The sequence below is a fragment of the Eretmochelys imbricata genome, chromosome 2 (genome assembly GCF_965152235.1).
Source record: "Eretmochelys imbricata isolate rEreImb1 chromosome 2, rEreImb1.hap1, whole genome shotgun sequence".
Classification (NCBI taxonomy): Eukaryota; Metazoa; Chordata; order Testudines; family Cheloniidae; genus Eretmochelys; species Eretmochelys imbricata.
This window is the reverse complement of record NC_135573.1, coordinates 214,361,599-214,382,036: the sequence shown is the minus strand read 5'-3', so window position 1 is coordinate 214,382,036 and position 20,438 is coordinate 214,361,599. Positions and strand designations below refer to the sequence as shown.

Below are 20,438 nucleotides of genomic sequence, written 5' to 3'. Positions count from 1 at the left end.
ACTTTAGATAAGTTACTGCCAGCAGGAGAGTGGGGTGGAAGGAGGTATTGTTTCATGGTCTCTGTGTATATAATGTCTTCTGCAGTTTCCACAGTATGCATCCGATGAAGTGAGCTGTAGCTCACGAAAGCTTATGCTCAAATAAATTGGTTAGACTCTAAGGTGCCACAAGTACTCCTTTTCTTTTTGCGAATACAGACTAACACAGCTGTTACTCTGAAACCTGTCAGGATAGCCATAGACATCTAGGGTGTAGTGTGACGGAGAAGGCTTCAAGCCAAGCCCCTTTCAACTACCTGAGAAGTGTGGGAATCTACTTACTAATTACAGTGGGTTATTGCTTTTATAAGTATGTAAAACATAGCTATAGTTCACACCAACATGCACATGTGTATATACATGCGAGTGCACTCACACAAATACAGTGATTAGACAATCACACAATGTGTTTTTATTTGAGAATTTAGATGTGATCCGGGAAAGGCAGTATCTGACCTTCAAATCAAAACTAAATATTTAAGCACTATTGTTTTTCTAACTGTTTTTACTGAAATATGTATCTTAGAAATGAAATCAGTTTCAATATCAGCCAGAAATATTTAATAAGCTGCGAGATAGGAAAATATAGTATTAAAATAGTAAAAAGTTTTGATTCTTTACAGTTAATTTTTTTTTAAATCTAATTGGGACCAACTGGCCTCATTGCTTCTTATAAACTTTGCAATATATATTATGAAAAAGAAATAAAAATGAACAGATGTTTCTCCTTAAAGAAGTCAGACAAAGATTTTTCTTACACAATAAATCAGCTGCTAGTGGATTTCCAGGACACTGCTCCAGGCAAACTGTTTAGGTATGGCTTTAAAACCTGATTTACCTCTGTATGTATCCAAAACTGGTAAAGGAGATTAAACTGGAGATGAACAGCATATACTGATGGAGGAATAAAAAGAGCCATAGGCAAGTAGAAAACCTGAAATATGAGAGAGAAAATATACATGTGTTTATGATTCAAAATTTTTCATATATTGTAAATACTTTCAATTATATATCATCTGAGATCTCAAAGGACTTTATAAACATTAATTGAACCTTACAGCACCTCTTGTGAGATATATATTATAGAAAAATAATAGATAGTAATAATTACTGTTATATTACTACTAGCAGTAGTAAAGGGAGACACAAAAAGTTTACATAAATGACTTGTCAAAGGGCACACAACAAGCAAGTGGCAGTAAGAGAATCCAGGAATTCTGACTCCAAAATTCTTATTCTGATCACGAGACAATACTCCTATAAGCATATATTTGACAATAACTACTATATTTTCCTGACTCTAACGATGATAAAAATGTGCTATAATTAAAACAGCTGTCATGTTTTTAGTATTTGCTGATCTTAAATATCCCACGCTCTTTGTCATACTGCCATGAACTTAACTTGCCTACCTAGGAAAGACACTACTGTCATACAGGGAGAATAATCTCATGTTAGTTTTCACAATTAGGTATTCAAATGGCTCTTTAAATAATGTCATCAAGTGAGAACTCTGGGACCCTCACATCCAAAAAAAGTTCATAGTCTTCCTTCCTTGCAAATAGGGTTTACCTCACTGTTTTTTTCACTTGACATAGTATGAAACAACAACCACATGGAGTAAGGGCTAGGGAAAGAAGTTTTTCTAGACAAAATAAAATCCAGGAGATGTATCTCAGAAAAAATGGGGGAATGGATAAGTGCATAGGTGAGAGACTTTTGGTGGCAAAACAGAAAGGCTCCCTATGCATAGATTCCAAAGTCAAAAGGGACCATTGTGATCATCTAGTTTAACATGAATAACTCAGGTCATAGAACTTCCCTGAAATAAGTCCCAGAGCATATCTGTGACCTAAGAATCTCTTAATGCTAACTGGCAGAGGGTGCAGAGGAGTTACAGGTATTTCCTGAGTCAGATATGCACATTCTAATTCATCAAAGAATGTCATGTGAGGTCTCATATAAAAGCCAGTGTCACACTCATCATCAAAATCATTGTGAAATACATGTATGGATGTTGTGTAAGGAATTATGTGTATATACTGAAAATATGCTCTTAAAGTCTCTGTCAAGGTAGTAGTCATCAGTAAAGGTGAAAAACAGGTTTTCTGTCAGGAAAGAGATGTTTAGCCATTTAAGCGTTTACATATTAATTGAGTATCGTCTCATTCACAGTGGGTCTCCTATCACTAGTCTGAAATTAATGCAAATAAAGGGTTTGAAGACTTCAGAAAGAAACGAACAGAAAGAGAAAAGCTGAGGGAGAGAGTAAGGGAGAACCCTATCTGGAGGTGTACATCACAGGCTTGTTTGAGTATATTTAGGGGGACAGAGGAGTCACCCTAGCACCTTCCACTGAGGAAATAAAAGGCCAGTGAATTTGCTTCATGAAAAAGGGCCTCAACCAGGCTTGGTTGAAAATGCTGGAGAACTTTGGGTGAAATAAGTTTCTTTAGACAAGATAGTAAATTGTTAGTTAAGTTCAGTCTCTAGAAAGCGTGTTGTGAATTTGTTTTGTATTTCTTTGGAAATAAACTTATTCTTGTTTTATATATGAATATATCTAGGTGCTGTGGTGTTAAATAAAGTGATGGCCCTGAGCTGAATCTTGCAAGCTGGTGCGTACTATGCCTTTGGGAACAGCAGGTGCCTGATAATTTTGAGAGTGTTCAGTGGAAGGGCTGGACATTACAGGGAATGCTCCAAGTATTCAAGACTTGGTTTGTGTCTATCGCTACCTGTATAGAGAGAATGAAGCTAGTGGAGGCATAGAATGTAGTGCCTGGGATGTCAAAGACTGGGAGATTCGGGGAGCTGACCCACAGCAGGCACAGACAAGACGGCTTCACACTAAGTGCAGGTGGGCAAGATCCAAACTTCATTTTAAAGGTGCTAGTGACAGAGAATCCAACACAACCTTTTGTAAATTGTCCCAATGGTAAACCACCCTCACTGTTAAAAATCTGAACCGTGCAATATGCAGGAGAACTGGCAAAGTCCATTGTCAGACTCCTGTAAGCCATTTTAAAAAACTCATGGATGGAGCACCACAAGAAGCAGCTGATAGAGGTAGTAAGAATCCTGAACTCAGACTGTCTTGGTACTGTCAAGTTAAAGAAGGCATTTATATAGCGTTCAACGTCTTCGGGGGTAATTTCCAACAGGAAATAAATACACTAAAAGGTGTCTGTTTTGCACATAGCTGACACAATAAGGTCCTTCTAAAAACACAGACTTTCTTCAACTACAGCAATAAATACAAAGGCCACATGTGATGGTTTTCCATTGCTTTGTTTCATTGCTCCTCCAAGCAACAGAAATGTTTCTACTTTGTTAGTTACTATGTGCGTTCATGTAAGCAGCCTCATGTTATGCTCCTGCATAATTAAACCATAGAATGGTTAGAACATCAGGAAAAAAGACAATCTGCAATTTTATTATAATCACTCTGATCCTCAAAGGCTGAGATTTTGGCACAAATGTTTTATTAAATGAAAACAAAATGAAAATATTTAATTGTAAAACAGAGCAGAATTAAAATCCATAGTTCCACTGTTTGGGTCTTTCTGAATACATAACCTTGTGTTTGCAAAACACCATCCACTTTTTCCCAAGTGACTTTCTCTCTTTCGTTGATTTCTTTGAACTGTTTACTTCATGCACTTTTAAGAACCCATTTCCTTATAAAGAAATAAAAGTGGGCTAGAGGTGGCATTTTTACAGGGGAGTTGGATTCTTTGGGACATGTTCTGTAATATTTCACACTCCATGCAAGAGGTTACACAAGGTATAAATCAGCACAGAATTATTGCCTTTTATACATGGAACTTCTCAAAAGACACCTCATGCAAAGGTCACAGGAGAAGCAGCATGCAGGTAAGATTTAGGTGAGCCCAGTGCAATGACACTGGTGCAATCAACTGTATTATTCTCATGACATGTTTAATTATCTCCTTTTGCCTGAAGATAGCATGGGTAATTTAATGGTATTTATAGATGATGTGGAGAGGAATTAAGGATCATCTTCATATTTATGAGTCTACTCTGAACCCCCTCTATGACAAATATATGGATTTCTGTTGTAAGTAGTGAGCTAGGAAAAATCTTTCTATAAATCTATAGGTCAATTTAAGATTGACAACACAGCACATTTCGTATGCTTCTTTGCAATTTAAGCTGTATCCAGTAAAGAATGTTTTTGTAAGGGTCACCTGCAGAAGTGTCTGATGTGGGGAGGGGTGAAAACTCCTCCCACACAGAAGAAACAGAGGATTTTGTTTCTAAAATCTGTGCTTCTGCTATAGGCCCTAAACCATTTTTCCAGGTCTTCTTCTCAGGGCAAGCCTCAAGACCATCCTCTCAGCCTAAGAAGAGATCTGCTTCTCTACTTCGAACCCACTAGACTAACACAAATGTTTCCTACACACATGACAAAGTTACAGGCATTTGATTCAAAGTTCAAGAATATGTTTCACACCACTGCTTGCACTTAAAGTATGTCTTTCTCTTCTCTTTCCCTTCATATCTTTTCAATCAGCCTGCACACAACCCACACAATACACTCTACCCAGATTAATATACAGATTTATCTTATAATGTTTAACTTAAAACACATACAGAGCTGGCAGCAGAACAGTCCCACAATCCCACATTATCCACCACAACATTCTCACATGCCTCTTCATATGTTTCAACAAAATGAGATGTCAAACTGCCTTCAACTGCATATGCTCAGACACATCAGATATCACTTAGAGATTGACAATAACCCTTCACTTGATTATGTTTAAAGGCAAACAAACACACACACACACACACGATTCTTCCTTATGTAGGCAGCTCAGAAAATGGTAGTTCTTTAAGAATTAGCATGGGTTTCCTGGAACACGAGTATTTACAAAATGTGTGTTTAAGTGATGGCCATGCTTCAGAAAGAGATAATTTTCACCCTTGCTTTTACACAATCTAGACCAGTGGTCTCCAAAGTGGGGTGCGCGCACCGCAGGGGATGCGCAAGACCGTCCCTGGGGCAAGCGGCAGGAGGAGCGCCGCCAAAGGAGTGCTGCCGGCACGGCGGCAGCAGCTCTCCTGGGCCTTTGATTCGCCGGCAGCACGCCGGCGGCAGCTCTGCTCTCCCCGCTCCATCTTCGGTGGCACGCCAGCGGCAGCTCTTCTTCGTTTTTTTTTTGCTTTCCTAGAGCTGGCCTTGGGGGTGCGAGATCCAAAAAGTTTGGAGACCACAGATCTAGACAATTCCACCGACAAGACAAACATTAAATCTCTATTTGCTTTTCTCAGATGTGAAAGAGCAATGCACACCATGATGTTAACTAGTTCTAGTCTATGTAGCTTTCTATATCACGTGCATCACTGTGATATCCGACTGCCTGCCAGTAGTCCATTCAGTAACTTGACAATGCATTTGTCACTTATTGTTTGTCCACCCATCCTCTCCCCAGAGGGAGAAGCCTGCATAGTAGCGGAGTGTCTTGTTTTGGTAGGGTGTAGGGTTTTTTGTTTTTTTTTTTTAAATATAAATATACCTGTTGCTATGTGTTTACGTAAAAGAAGGCAAGCTAGGATCATTACTTCTTAGCTTGATTTCCCATGGCTCCAGGCTAATATACCTTGTAATTTGGTTTGAAAGCTGGTGCCAGCATCAACCTTGGGACTGTCTACAGCATCCCATCCAGTCGTTTCACAGGCAGTTCTCCCACTGGTCCCAGTTAAGAACATAAGAACATAACAACAGCCATATGGGTCAGACCAAAGGTCCATCTAGCCCAGTATCATGTCTTCTGACAGTGGCCAATGCCAGGTGCCCCAGAGGGAATGAACAGAACAGGTAATCATCATCATTTTGCCCATTCTCAGCTTCTGGCAAAGAGGGGCTATGGACCCCATCCATGCCCATCCTGGCTAATAGCCATTGATGGACCTATTCTCCATGAATTTATCTAGTTCTTTTTTGAACCCTGTTATAGTCTTGACCTTCACAACTCCTCTGGCAAAGAGTTCCACAGGTTGACAGAGTGTTGTGTGAAGAGATACTTCCTTTTGTTTGTTTTAAACCTGCTGCCTATTAATTGCATTTGGTGGTCCCCAGTTTTTGCGTTATGAGAAGGATAACACTTCCTTATTTACTTTCTCCACACAAGTCAGGATTTTATAGACCTCTATTATATCCCCCCTTAGTTGTCTCTTTTCCATGCTGAAAAGTCCCACTCTTATTAATCTCTCCTTGTACGGCAGCCATTCCTTACCCCCAATCATTTTTTTGCCCTTTTCTGCACCTTTTCCAGTTTCAATATACATTTTTTGGATGGGGCGACCACATCTGCACACAGTGTTCAAGATGTGGGCGTACCATGGATTTATTCAGAGGCAATGTGATATTTTCTGTCTTATTATCTATCCCTTTCTTAATGATTCCCAACATTGTTTGCTTTTTTGACTGCTGCTGCACATTGAGTGGATGTTTTAAGAGAACTATCCACAATGACTCCAAGATCTCTTTCTTGAGTGGTAACAGATAATTTAGGCCCCATCATTTTATATGTATAGTTGGGATTATGTTTTCCATTGTGCACTACTTTACATTCATCAACATTGAATTCCATCTGACATTTTGTTGCCCAGTCACCCAGTTTTGAGACATCCTTTTGTAGCTCTTTGCAGTCTGCCTGGGAACTTAACTATCTTGAGTAGTTTTGTATCGTCTGCAAATCTTGTGACTGTTTTCCTCTTTTCCCAGATCATTTATGAATATGTTGAATAGTACTGGTCCCAATACAGACCCTTGGGGGACACCACTATTTACCTCTCTCCATTCTGAAAGCTGATCATTTATCCTACCCTTTGTTTCCTATCTTTTAACCAGTTACTGATTCCAGAGAGCACCTTGTCTCTTACCCCATAACAGCTTACTTTGCTTAAGAGCCTTGGTGAGGGACCTGGTCAAAGGCTTTCTGAAAATCTAAATACACTATACCCACGGGATCCCGCTTGTCCACATGCTTGTTGACCCCCTCAAAGAATTCTAATAGATTGGTGAGGCATGATTTCCCTTTACAAAAACCATGTTGACTATTGCCCAATAAGTTATGTTCATCTATGTGTCTGACAATTTTGTTCTTTACTATAGTTTCAACCAGTTTGCCCAGCACTGAAGTCAGGCTTACCGGGCTGTAATTGCCAGGGTCACCTCTGGAGCCCTTTTTAAAAATTGGTGTCACATTAGCTATCCTCCAGTCATTTGGTTCAGAAGCTGATTTAAATGATAGGTTACGGACTACAGTTAGTAGTCCTGCAATTTCACATTTGAGTTCCTTCAGAACTCTTGGGTGAATACCATCTTGTCCTGGTGACTTATCACTGTTTAGTTTATCAATTTGTTCCCAAACCCCCCCTAATGACACCTCAATCTGGGACAATTCTTCAGATTTGTCACCTAAAAAGAATGGCTCAGGTTTGGGAATCTCCCTCACATCCTCAACCATGAAGACCGATGCAAAGAATTCATTTAGTTTCTCTATAATGGCCTTATTGTTCTTGAATGCTCCTTTAGCATTTGAATGATCCAGTGGCCACACTGGTTGTTTAGCAGGCTTCCTGCTACTGATATACTTAAAAATTTTTTTGCTATTACTTTTTGAGTCTTTGGCTAGCTGTACTTCAAATTCTCTTTTGGCCTTCCTAATTGTATTTTTACACTTAATTTGCCAGAGTTTATGCTCCTTTCTATTTTCCTCAGCAGGATTTAACTTCCATTTTTTAAAGGATGTATTTTTGCCTCTCACTGCTTCTTTTACTTTGTTGTTTAGCCATGGTGGCTCTTTTTTGGTTCTCTTACTATGTCTTTTTAATTTGGGGTATACATTTAAGTTGAGTCTCTATTATGGTGTCTTTAAAAAGTTTCCATGCAGCTTGCAGGGGTTTGACTTTTGGTGCTGTAGCTTTTAATTTCTGTTTAACTAACCTCCTCATTTTTCTGTAGTTTCCCTTTCTGAAATTAAATGCTACAGTGTTGGGCTGCTGCGGTGTTTTCCCTGCCACAGCGATGTTAAATTGAATTATATTATGGTCACTATTACCAAGCGGTCCAGCCATATTCACCTCTTGGACCTGATCCTGTGCTCCACTTAGAACTAAATCAAGAATTGCCTGTCCTCTTGTGGGTTCCAAGACCAGCTGCCCCAAGAAGGAATCATTTAAGGTGTCAAGAAACTTTCTCTCTGCATCCTGTCCTGAGGTGATATGTACCCAGTCAATATGGGGATAGTTGAAATCCCCCATTATTACTGAGTTTTTTTATTTTAATAGCCTCTCTAAACTGCCTGGGCATTTCACAGTCACTATCACCATCCTGGTCAGGTGGTTGGTAATATATCCCTACTGCTATATTCTTCTTATTCGAGCATGGAATTACTATCCATAGAGATTCTATGGTACAGTTTGGTTCATTTAAGATTTTTACTTCATTTGATTCTATGCTTTCTTTCACATATAATGCCACTCCCCCACCAGCACAACCTGTTCTGTCCTTCTGATATATTTTGTACCCTGGTATTACTGTGTACCATTGATTATCCTCATCCCACCAAGTTTCTGTGATGCCTATTATATCAATAGCCTCATTTAATACAAGGCACCCATCTTATTATTTAGACTTCTAGCATTGGTATATAAGCAGTTTAAAAACTTGTCACTTTTTAGAGGTCTCCCATTACATGATGTAATTGAATGAGACTTTTTTTCATTTGACTGTTTCTCATCAGATCCTACCAGTATTTTATCTTCCATGCTCTCCTCCTTACTAGGACATAGAGAATCTCCATTCGTAGATCCTCCCCAAGGGATGTCTCTGTCCGAACCACGTGTTCCTCCATACCTGTCGGCTTTCCCCATGCCTTCATTTACCCCAGCATAGATCCAGAGTAAGTCCATTTTCTTCACTGCTGTTACTCCGTGTCTATGCTGGCATTATGAAGAAGAATTATTCCATTGTGTTTAGAAAGTTATGAATGTGTGAAAGCCTGGGACTATAATTGTCCTCCTCAAAGTTGACTTTATTTCTCCTTTTCACACATCTCAATGAGAGTGTGAGCATACCTATTTTTGATTCACATAATTCTCAGGATGCCTCAGATTACCTTTCTGCGCTGTGCTTTTCGGTGTCTAACATTTTCCTTCAGACAAAATTAAATAGCTGTGATTTTAAATAGCAGTTATTTTTAATAAAGTTCAATTATATTATTGCATTTTGCATAACTTACCCAAGAAACGTATCTCTGCAGTGCAGATTGTCTCAGTGCTGTGGATAAGTTATAAGCTTCAGAACTATGATGTACTTGGTGTGCTGCCCACAATATATTAACCTCTGCAAAACACATAATTTCTAATGAGGCATGAAAGAAAGAACAAAGAACATTCATCTCTCATGACTTTTTTTTAACCTATAAGCAAGTGATTCCAAAATTTACACTTTGCTATTTTATCATAATATGGCAGGTAATAAAAACTCACCTTCAGAGCTGAATTTAGAGGTGATGAAGAGAATGGTGTAGGTTAAACATTGGTAAGTGGACACAAGTGGTTGTAATCTACTTGCTGAGGGAGCAGAAGAATCGGGATACAAAAGAAAGTAGAAAGCTTTAAGAGAATATGAGATGAAGGGTCAGGGGATGGCAGCCTTGGTTAAATTATACTTCCACCAGGAATTTTCCCATTGACTTCAAAGGGACAGAATTTGGTGTGCATTCATTTGTTTTGCATTTGTGTACTCATGTACCATACTTCAGGTTTCCTTCAGACTTGGATACTGAAAATGTTTTAGTGCTTGATGAGTAAAGAAACAATTTAAATAGTAGCTGTTAAAAGGCTTTCTGGGACATTTCAGTCTTCAAGCCCACCTGGAAACTCACACCACAAGGACATGACCATTGTCTGCCTATTAACAAGAAATGGAAAAACAAAGCATTCAGCTATTACTGTCTGGGAACTTTGGATTCAGTCAAAAGATAGTGACTGGGGCAGTTTAATGGTGAGGTTTGGGTGAGGCTAGCGTAGGTCACATGCCCAAAGGCATGACACTTTTGATTTGCTGCATGTTTCGGAGCAATATAGAGAAACACTAACAGTTTACAGAATAGCAATGGGCCATCTTGATTATCACTACAAAAGTTTTTTTTCTCCTGCTGATAATAGCTCATCTTAATTAATTAGCCTCTTACTCCACCTTTTCATATTCCCTGTAGATATATATATCTTCTTACTATGTGATCCATTCTATGCATCCGATGAAGTGGGCTGTAGCCCAAAAGCTTATGCTCAAATAAATTTGTTAGTCTCTAAGGTGCCACAAGTACTCCTGTTCTTTTTACTGTTTACCAAGGCATTTTTTCCTTAAGTACCACTCTAGGCGACCTTGTTGTGATGAAACTTTGAAAATCTAAAGATGTTTGGGCAGTCTTAAGTGGGAGGTTATCAAGCAGCAAGGAAAGCCAAAATCTTTCATAGCCACCAGATGTATAGCAAGAGGCTGTGAGGAAGGTCTTAATTACACTATAATGAGAAGGCGGGTGGTTAATGCAGCCCCATAATGTGCCTTTTTAGCTTGCAACTAAATTAAAGGTCACATATGTTTAAAGGGGTGAAATTTACATAAAGTCTCAGCTGATACAGAATTCGAAAACTGATTGGCTGACAGCCAGTTAAACCTTCCCCACTAATGGCAATGTTTCACTGGAACAATTAGGAAACTGCCTTTGGCAGATATTGGGATCCCATCCATAAGCGTGATTTTACAAATGTGTATTCAAATGCTTTGAAATCATCTAGTGCCAAAACTATGTCAAATGTTTCAGGACTGATGATTAACACATAGTTGTAATGTAAACGGATGCCAAATCAAACACCTTAATGAATCTCAAGGTGTCTTCATCATTTCAAGGGACTAGAGAAATAACAGAGTGCCCTATACGCTAGAAATTAGAATTTCTGTATCTAATGAACCTTGACAAGTTAGCAATTTATAAGGCAGCTTCATCATTTCTGATTGTCCTCCAAGCCTTTGAAAATCCTTATGATAGCTGTCTTGAAACTATAATTTAAACTACCTATCACAAAAAATAGGTAACACTCAATCTGAGAAACCTTTATTCCTTAAATGTCTCTTCTCCTGAAGTAACAAGTGTGCAATCTATTTAACATTTGTCATCTTTTCTTTTTTGTAGGTGGGTGGGGGGGGGCGAAGAGACATCTTAATACACACTGCCTTAATGAGCTCACCAGGAGATGAATTATTCAGGTGAGCTTCAATACTGTGTAATAATTTGTATTTGAAATGCTTCCCAAGACCTCGACAGAAGCTAAATGAGTGAACAAAGAATCTAAAAAGGTAGAGGTTAAAAACCTGTCGTCTTAGTTGTTTTAAAAGCATTTACTTCCTATCACAAACTGTGTGTAACACAAGCCTTCACTCAATGAAGTACAGCTGTACAAACAAGGTACAGTAACTGGATCTTCCTTATTTCCCTCAGTCATTTTTCAGCATTGTGAAAAGTTCAAGGAAGGGAATCTGTGTTGATTTTTACAGTCTACATTCATTCTGGTTAAGGTCAAATGGTTTTCAAAACTAATTACTAAAACGACATTTTATTAACAGAGTTAAACATTTAAAAAGCCTCTTAATCTAATGAGCAGGCTAACTGCACGTTAAAAATCTTCTCAAATGTGAGACAATCGATTTCGAAGATCAGTAAGTTGAAAATACAGTAGAGCAGTATCAGAAAAAAACAAACAATACTGCCGTGAGTAATTCAGTCTAAGAATATTTTCTGATCTTTATGTTGCACTCCATTAAATCTTTAATCCTGCTCTCACTGAAGTTAATGGAAAAAACTCACCTTGAATTCACTGGGAGCAAGAGCTACCGTGACTAGACATCCTGATAATATCGGGATCGTCCCGATATTAGGGGCTTTGTCTTATATACGCAAGTATTCCCGCCCATGCCACCCTTGAAAAAAAAGATTCCCTATTTTTAACACTTTCTATCTAGTCACAACAGCAAAGGGCAGAGTCAATAATCTGAAATGAATTTTATCCTGTTTTAGCTGAATAAACTGACCACCACTAATATTCATGCTATTTTTTATCTGAAGCAGTTTAACATTACTGTACCCATGTGCACTGCAACAGATCTGGGTTTATAAAATCATCCAAAAGATCAAGCTTGGAATTATCAGCATTTTTTAACAGCATTTTTTTTCAAATGTCACCTTTAACAGCAACTATTAGCTTTTACCTATAAAAGAGTCAAAATTGTCATTTACGCTTTCCCAAACTATTACAGTGAAATTGGAGGAGATGCAAAAATATGACAGAACTAATCATTTCCATGAAATCGCAACATTTATTATGGTTTTGCAATCTGTTTTCATTTTGGGAAATAGTGCCAAACAACTTGTGTTGCTCGAGTATAGGCCTGATAAAGGGGAGTTTCGCCTAAGGACTGCAGGATTTGGCCTCAAAATTGAAGAAGAAAAAAAGGAACAAAAATAGTAATATTTTCTGTCTTGTCTGCACTGACAACTGGTAGCCAAATAGGGGGAATGCTTCATTTTAAAGACAAGGCATTATTCTGCAATAATGCTCTGAAACTCCCCTTGCATTTAACTGAAGTTTTTATTCTGCTCTGGACTGCAGAATTGCATCTTCTGTAATACAGCAGGAAAGACCAGTAATGAAAGAATAAATAGCAGCACTTACATTAACAAGAGTTTATAACTGTGACTAAGAAGCCTGAATCTAGGCATCAATCTATTGTTATTATTATACAATATCCAGCTACAAATAATATGCTGTAAAATACAAAATACGTCTCAAAGGTAAAATGCAGAGCAACCAAGGAAAATAACTTATTGTTCACTAATCAGTAGCATCAGGAACAGAAATTAAAGTGTCTCAGGAACGCTTACGTGGCAATATTTTTACATTTCCATGAATCAAAGAGAAGACAAATTACTGAGGAAAATATTGTAAAACACTGTCTTTCCCCCTTCCTTAGGGTAAAAAGTAGACGTGCACCCAATGCCTATTTTTAAAAGAACAGATAATAAAATAAAAAAGATGGGCAAAATCTGTACCCTTTTCCTCTCCATTCCCATTCCCCAAAAGAACCAAGGAAAGTAGGCACTTATGGAATTTGAGGTGCTAGCTATATAAAGCTTCAACAAAACACAGTTTCATTTTTTCTTAGTCATGCATGATTAACAAGTGAGCTGAAAAATTTAATTGAGCAGAACACAATAAAATTAGAAATAGGTATCAGAACAACGGTTATGATTTAAAGTATTATATGCAACCGTTGATGGACAATGTCTCAAAAAAAAAAAAAAAACCCTTATTTTCCTCCTAAAATCTACTTATGAAGGGCCAAATCCAGAGGTCTGCTCAGGAAAACTCCCACTGAATTCAGTGGCTCCAACTCCCATGTAACTTCATGGAGAATTAGTGTGGGAACTAAGTGAAAACTAAATAAAAATTGAGGGTCAGATCACAACATTCCTCTCCCTCCCCAATCCACAGAAGGGTTCTTCACAGTAACGATTTTACTTCTCTTCTTTGGGGGTGGGAGGTGGTTAACCATCTACACGACACTGTAACCCCTTTCCTGGGACCCCACAGAGGGCTGTCTCTGAGGTCAGGATCTACATGGGGCTGATAGTATAGAAGATACACACTTTGTCTCTCATTGGCCCTACTGAAATTACTTCAGTAAGGTAATACCCTGGAGCTGTCCTACTCTTCAACACCAGGAAACAACTCCACAGAGTCCCACCCTATTAAATGACCCTCCGGTAATCCAAATCCAAAGAAGGCCCTGGTAGTTGGCAGGAAGTTAGTTTATGGATTTCTCCCCAAGGCCATGTGGATTTAGGTTTGCAGCTACAGCCTGTTCTCAGCAGATAAACAACACTCCTCCAACAGTACAAATCCAAAGGAACAATAAGACAATCACTCAGAACTTCCCTCCATCTTTATCCTCTTCCCTGGGTTTTACTATGGGAAGAGAAGATCTTGCCCCAAGTAAGGACATGAACCCCAATTAAACCACTGTCATCAATACTGATATATAATATATATACACACACTTTCTACAGTGTTGGCATTATAGCTGATTCTTCTCAACTTTGAATTTGTCCTTGCACCAGTTTTACCTTTTGGCATTAATCAACAAGTAGGCTGTCTTAGAGGTGGTAGTTGATGCTAGAACCCCATTGTAATAGCCCAAAGTCAAATTCAACACCTTTACTACCTGTTTTAAATTCCAACCAATTCCCCATGTGATAGTAGACACTGCTCATCTTAGGCATAAGATTCTCTTAAGAATACAAAACACAGTAAGTTCAAATTGCCCTTCGTTATTAATTTCCTTCGCCTTTCACCATGATACACAACTCACCACATTTTGTTTAACAGGAGAAAATCCATTTCCCAATAAAAACTGTTGTCAGTTCAAGAAGCTATGTCGGTGAAAACAGCCATTTTCACAACACCCCAAAAACAGCTGCAAGGTAAAAGTGTGTCAGTTCTGTTGAACAGATGAACAATTTCTTTTCAAGTTTTTTCACTCAGAGGGCTCAAACATAGGCTTTGGAATAAAAAAACCAAAAGTGTGCAGACAATGTGGAGCATATTTGTTAAACCACATAATGAGATAACCTAAAGCTATGCTTTGGAGTGTCTCTTTTCAGCAGTCATGGCTATGGCCAAGTGAATGGAGGGAAGTTTTTATTTGAATTCAAAACCTAATTTTGATCTATCTTTGTTATGTTTTGTGGGTAAGGTGCATTATTATTCAGTCAGAAACAGAAACATATGACTTATCTAACAGTACATACATTGAGAATATTTACAATTATGTGTACTATGTCACAAAGGTACCATGTGATGAATGGCTTTGGCTAATGACCACCCAGGCCAGTGGAGAGATATTTCCCTATCTCTACCTCCTAGTGTGATCTCTGAAAGTCACCAGTACCTAATGAGGAGCAGTAACCTACAATGCTTTGGGTATCATTCAGTATATTGCATTGCAATTACAAGGGAACAGGCCCATAAAATGGCTGGTCTCCTGACTCCACCCTCTCCCATGGCCTTGCTAAGCAGAGCCCCAACAGTGGTTGTTGAAGAGGAAGGTGGTGGGGGAGCAAACTTTGCAGCCACCTCTTCCATTTGTGAGCCCCTCCTCTTTGGGATTTAGCCCCTTCTGCAAAGGAAAAGCAAAGAGGTCCAAACAGAGCAATTACAATTTGTGTTAGGGACTCCCATCTGTCTTCTTTATTCCATATAGCTAACACATGGATGGGTTTAATATTACTGTGGTAAATAGGAAACATTTTAGTATCTAGCTATTAGCTTTTGTTTGGAAAAACAAGATGGGTTTGATCCACTATCTACCTGCCGAGTTACAACTGACCTACTCTGCTTCTGTGTCTTATGAATAAATCTGCTGTCTAATGCAGACTTTTTCAGAGATCCATGCTCCCTGCTGAGTGCCGTATTTGCATAAGAGCTGGATGAAGCGCACAGATACAACACATTTGAGCTTTACCTTATAGCTTATACCTTATAGAGAGACAGTTATCTTATAGCAACAAAAGATGGGTATGGAATGGAGGGAGGCTCCCAACTGCTCTGAAATCAAAACCCTCCTGAAGGCTCATTTCTTCTGCCCTACCAACACACAGTAATGTGCAAAAGTCAACTACCATCTCCACATCAACATTAGATTGGGGGGGGGGGGGACACAGAGAGAGAGAGAGTCATGCTCTAAGTCAACATCTCTGTCAATCTCCCTATTTGTCTGGTCTGTCTTTGCCTATCTGTAAGACTCTCAGACTACATCTACACTGCATTTTAAAACCTGTGGCAGTGAGTCTCAGAGCCTGGTTCTACGGACTCAGGCTTGCGGGGCTCATGCTATGGTGCTAAAAACAGCAGTGTTGATGCTGCAGCCAACCCTGCTCCCTGGAGTTCAGAGCCAAAGCTCCAACACAAACCCGAACATCTGTTTTTAGCACCATAGTGTGAGCCCTGCAAGTCTGAGTCTGTAGACCCAGGCTCTGAGACTCGCTGCTGTGGACTTTAAAATGTAGTGTAGACATACCCTTAGCTCCCTTGGGCTGGAACTGTTTTACCGTATTTGTGTCTTGTAAATTGTTGTTAAATAAGTACCAATGCTAAAATACCTTATTCATGGAGAGCCTCCATATCCTTCCTACCACAAATTTTATTCCCACAAGGTCAAATTCTTCCCTCGGTTACACCACTGCCACCATAGGGCTGCACAGGTTTAAATGAGAGCAGGATTTGACCCAAGGAATGTATGTGGAAGGGTGTACTATATCCCGCACCCAAAGGAGTATATGTATTATATATCTCCGCAGTGTATCCCAGCCTGTACAGCACTACATCTGTCTGGGGGATGGAGGGGATGCTGAGGTACATGGCATTTTAACCTGGTTATTTGTCTTTATGTTAAATCAGACACTTTTTTCCCTACTCAAAGGCTTAGTTTGATGGGTTTAACGTTCTCAACATTTTTGTGTTTAAGTCATTTAACATTAATATTGTGTTTAATTCAAAGACTAGGAGTAAAGACTCGAGTTCTAATCCTTGCTCTTCCTCTGAATCACTGTGTGGCCTCAATCAAGTCATTTAACCTCTCTCAGTTTATGAGCCTGTAATTGAGTTTACAAACCCCATACTGAGCACAAGCAGAAGGGAGAGGAGAGTCTTCCCTGCTTACCGGCAATCAGGCTGATCACACTCTGCAGAGCTGTCAGAACTACCAATCATGGAGACATGCATCCACAACTGGGACCAATAAAGAAAACAAACCCAGCTATAAAGGAGGGGGAACAGAGAGGGAGGCAGAAGGCCTGGGATAGCAGAGGGGCAACAGCCCCATGCCAGGCTGCCTCTGAGAAACCAACAAGGAGACAAAAGGAGACTGCAAACCCTGGAGTTTAAGGGCAGATAGAGTCAATGTAAAATAAGAGTTTATGGACTGATCTAATTAAGGACAAATTGAAGAGGACCAGTTGGGAAAAAGCTGGGACCCCAAGAAAGACTGCACCAAGAGCAGCTGACAGTGCCTCATAGGAACTTTATGAGGATAAATTAATTCGGTCCAACACTTGCATATGGTCCTGCATGGGTGCAAAGAAGAGGATGCAAGGAGTGTCCCATTCACCTTGCTCTTCTGAACAGGGCCAGACACAATCCCAGTCCTGGCATGTTGAAAGGAGGCAGGCTTGTTACAGGCTAGTGTGAGGGTGATGCTCATCTCAGTAGAAGATGGCATCAGTTAGCAAAGCTGAGGCTGCATGGCTTGATGAGAGGAAAGTGCACGCTGCACTCTGGGAAAGCATGTAGCAGGGGCTGCACTGGCTTGCACTCCCAGAAGAATTGTGCCTGTGCAGGGAGGTGAGGTGCAGGGCTGGCTCCAGCTTTTTTGCCATCCCAAGCGGCGAAGGAAAAAAAAAAAATAAAAAACCAAGCCTGGTTGAGCTGCTGCCAAAGTGCCGCCAATGACCAGGACGTGCCGCCCCGATGACGGACGGAGTGCCGCCTCAGGCACCTGCTTCCTTCGCTGGTGCCTGGAGCTGGCCCTGGTGAGGTGGGGCAACTCCATGCCACCCCCTCTCCAGAAGCACAATTTAGCCTTCATTGTTTATACAACATTTTGTAATACTGAGATGAATTGTGCTATACAAGTACATGTGCAAAGCAACATTCTTCTCTGACAGAGTGTAGTGGTGACACAAATTAACGTCCAGGTTACCGCATGTTATATCACACAATAACTAGTACACATTCAATAGTAAAGTTACTGTATAACATGTCATGATAGAGCAGCACAAAGTAATTCAGCAATTAACTTTTGTCACCAATGTAATGAACAAATTTCAAAAGGAAGTTTCAAATGCATGATTACTTTGTGATGAGAAAAGAGGTGTTTTTTCTGTCCTTTTTTTCAAAACTATCTCTGCTTTTTTTCCTCTTCTTAAATTACTATATGTGGTCAGTAAAATATTCAGTGAGTGGGCTAACTTATAATCAAGTAGTACATTGGGCTATATGCTCCCATGGTTTACACGCCAAAAGCTGTAGCAACCTAATACAAAACCTGTCTCCAAAAGCTGTGCAACAGCCAAAACCTCTTGCTTGATCTGCTGCCATACCAGTTGAAAACACAAAACCATTCCCACACAAAAGATCTGCAAAACTCAAACCAGAAAGAATGGGCTGAGGAAACGTGGGAAGACTCAGGGAAAGCCAAAGTATTACATGTACTGCCCAGGGGAAAAAGGGGCAGATCATGTCCCCCTAAAGCAAAATCCCAGGGGACTGCAAGATACATTCAGAAAACTCAGATATAGTTTAAACTTGCAGCATTTCTGAGGTATAATGAGATCAGGGGAGCAGACTCTGGCTAGCTGCAAAACACTTAGAAGCAGTGGCCCTCTCAACCCACAGATGTCAGAAGATCTGTGGGGAATTCCTGCCATACTTATAGGTTTAGGTCATTCATGAAAAAGCCTTGCAAATCCACAATACTTCTCAGGGCCCACTGTCTCTCCAATGCAGTGTAGCTTCCTCCTCCCTCAATCTACCTATCTCTGGTCCCAAATAGCTGAAGGCAGGAAGTGGAAGTCTGCATAAGTCAATTATAACAAGGTCAATATTAACTTATACTGTATGGGAGTCTCCATGTGGCTGCTGGAGGATAATACTGCAGACTGCAGCTATGCCATAGTAACTCCCCACCCTGCCATGCTATCAACTCCACAAATCACAGCAGATGTTTAATAAGGTCAGTCAACATTGGCTCAATCTCCACTACCTCCAAGGCTAAATGAACAGATTTCCCCCTCTGTGGGGAAAAAATTGAAAGGGTATCATCCCAAAGCAGCGTTAACTTGCAATTATCAGAAATCCACATCTCAGGCAGGAAAAAGACAAACGTTTTAGAGGATGGTAAAGCATGCAGAGGCCATGTGCACAGTGTTGAAGCTTCACATGCTTCAGCTCAGATTTTCATAGATACATAGATATTAAGGTCAGAAGGGACCATTATGATCATCTAGTCTGACCTCCTGCACAATGCAGGCCACAGAATCTCAACCACCCACTCCTGCAATAAACCTCTCACTTATGTCTGAGCTTTTGAAGTCCTCAAATCATGGTTTAAAGACTTAAAGGAGCAGAGAATCCTCCAGCAAGTGACCCCATAACCCATGCTACAGAGGAAGGCAAAATAACCCCAGGGCCTCTTCCAATCTGCCCTGGAGGAAAATTCCTTCCCGACCCCAAATATGGCGATCAGCTGAACCCTGCACACATGGGCAAGATTCACCAGCCAGATATCCAGGAAAGAATTTTCTGTAGTAACTCAGTCCCAACCCATTTAACATCCCATCAGAGGCCATTGGGCCTATTTACCATGAATAGTTAAAGATCAATTAATTGCCAAAATCATGTTATCCCATCATACCATCTCCTCCATAAACTTATCAAGTTTAATCTTGACGCCAGATAGGTCTTTTGCCCCCACTGCTTCCCTTGGAAGGCTATTCCAAAACTTCACTCCTCTGATGGTTAGAAACCTTCATCTAATTTCAAGTCTAAACTTCCCGATCACCAGTTTATATCCATTTGTTCTTGTGTCCACATTGGTACTGAGCTTAAATAATTCCTCTCCCTCTCCGGTATTTATCCCTCCAATATATTTATAGAGAGCAATCATATCTCCCCTCAGCCTTCTTTTGGTTAGGCTAAACAAGCCAAGCTCCTTGAGTCTCCTTTCATAAGGCAAGTTTTCCATTCCTCGGATCATCCTAGTAGCCCTTCTCTGGACCGGTTCCAGTTTGAATTCATCCTTCTTAAACATGGGACACCAGAACTGCACACAGTATTCCAGGTGAGGTCTCACCAGTGCCTTGTATAACGGTACTAACACCTCCTTATCTCTACTGGAAATACCTCACCTGATGCACCCCAAGACCGCATTAGCTTTTTTCACGGCCATACCACATTGGTGGCTCATGGTGAACTAATACTCCAAGGTCCTTCTCCTCCTCCGTTACTTCTAATTGATGCATCCCCAGCTTATAACTAAAATACTTGTTGTTAATCCCTGAATGCATGACCTTACACTTCTCACTATTAAATTTCATCCTATTACTATTACTCCTGTTTACAAGGTCATCCAGCTCCTCCTGTATGATATCCCGGTCTTTCTCTAAATTGGCAATACCTCCCAGCTTTGTATTGTCCGCAAACTTTATTAGCACACTCCCACTTTTTGTGCCGAGGTCAGTAATAAA

At 40.0% G+C, this 20,438-nt stretch overlaps 1 protein-coding gene across 1 annotated transcript in view; it reads right to left on the bottom strand.

Moving 5' to 3' along the window:
* The window catches only part of AGMO (alkylglycerol monooxygenase), a 277,979-nt gene that overhangs the window by 169,519 nt on the left and 88,022 nt on the right, over positions 1 to 20,438 (bottom strand). Inside the window, exons 4-5 of the mRNA XM_077809367.1 lie at positions 9,315 to 9,418; positions 878 to 973 (exon numbers count right to left, since the gene is read on the bottom strand). Of these exons, the coding sequence (XP_077665493.1) occupies positions 878 to 973; positions 9,315 to 9,418 (200 nt within the window). The remainder of the gene's footprint in view (positions 1 to 877; positions 974 to 9,314; positions 9,419 to 20,438) is intronic.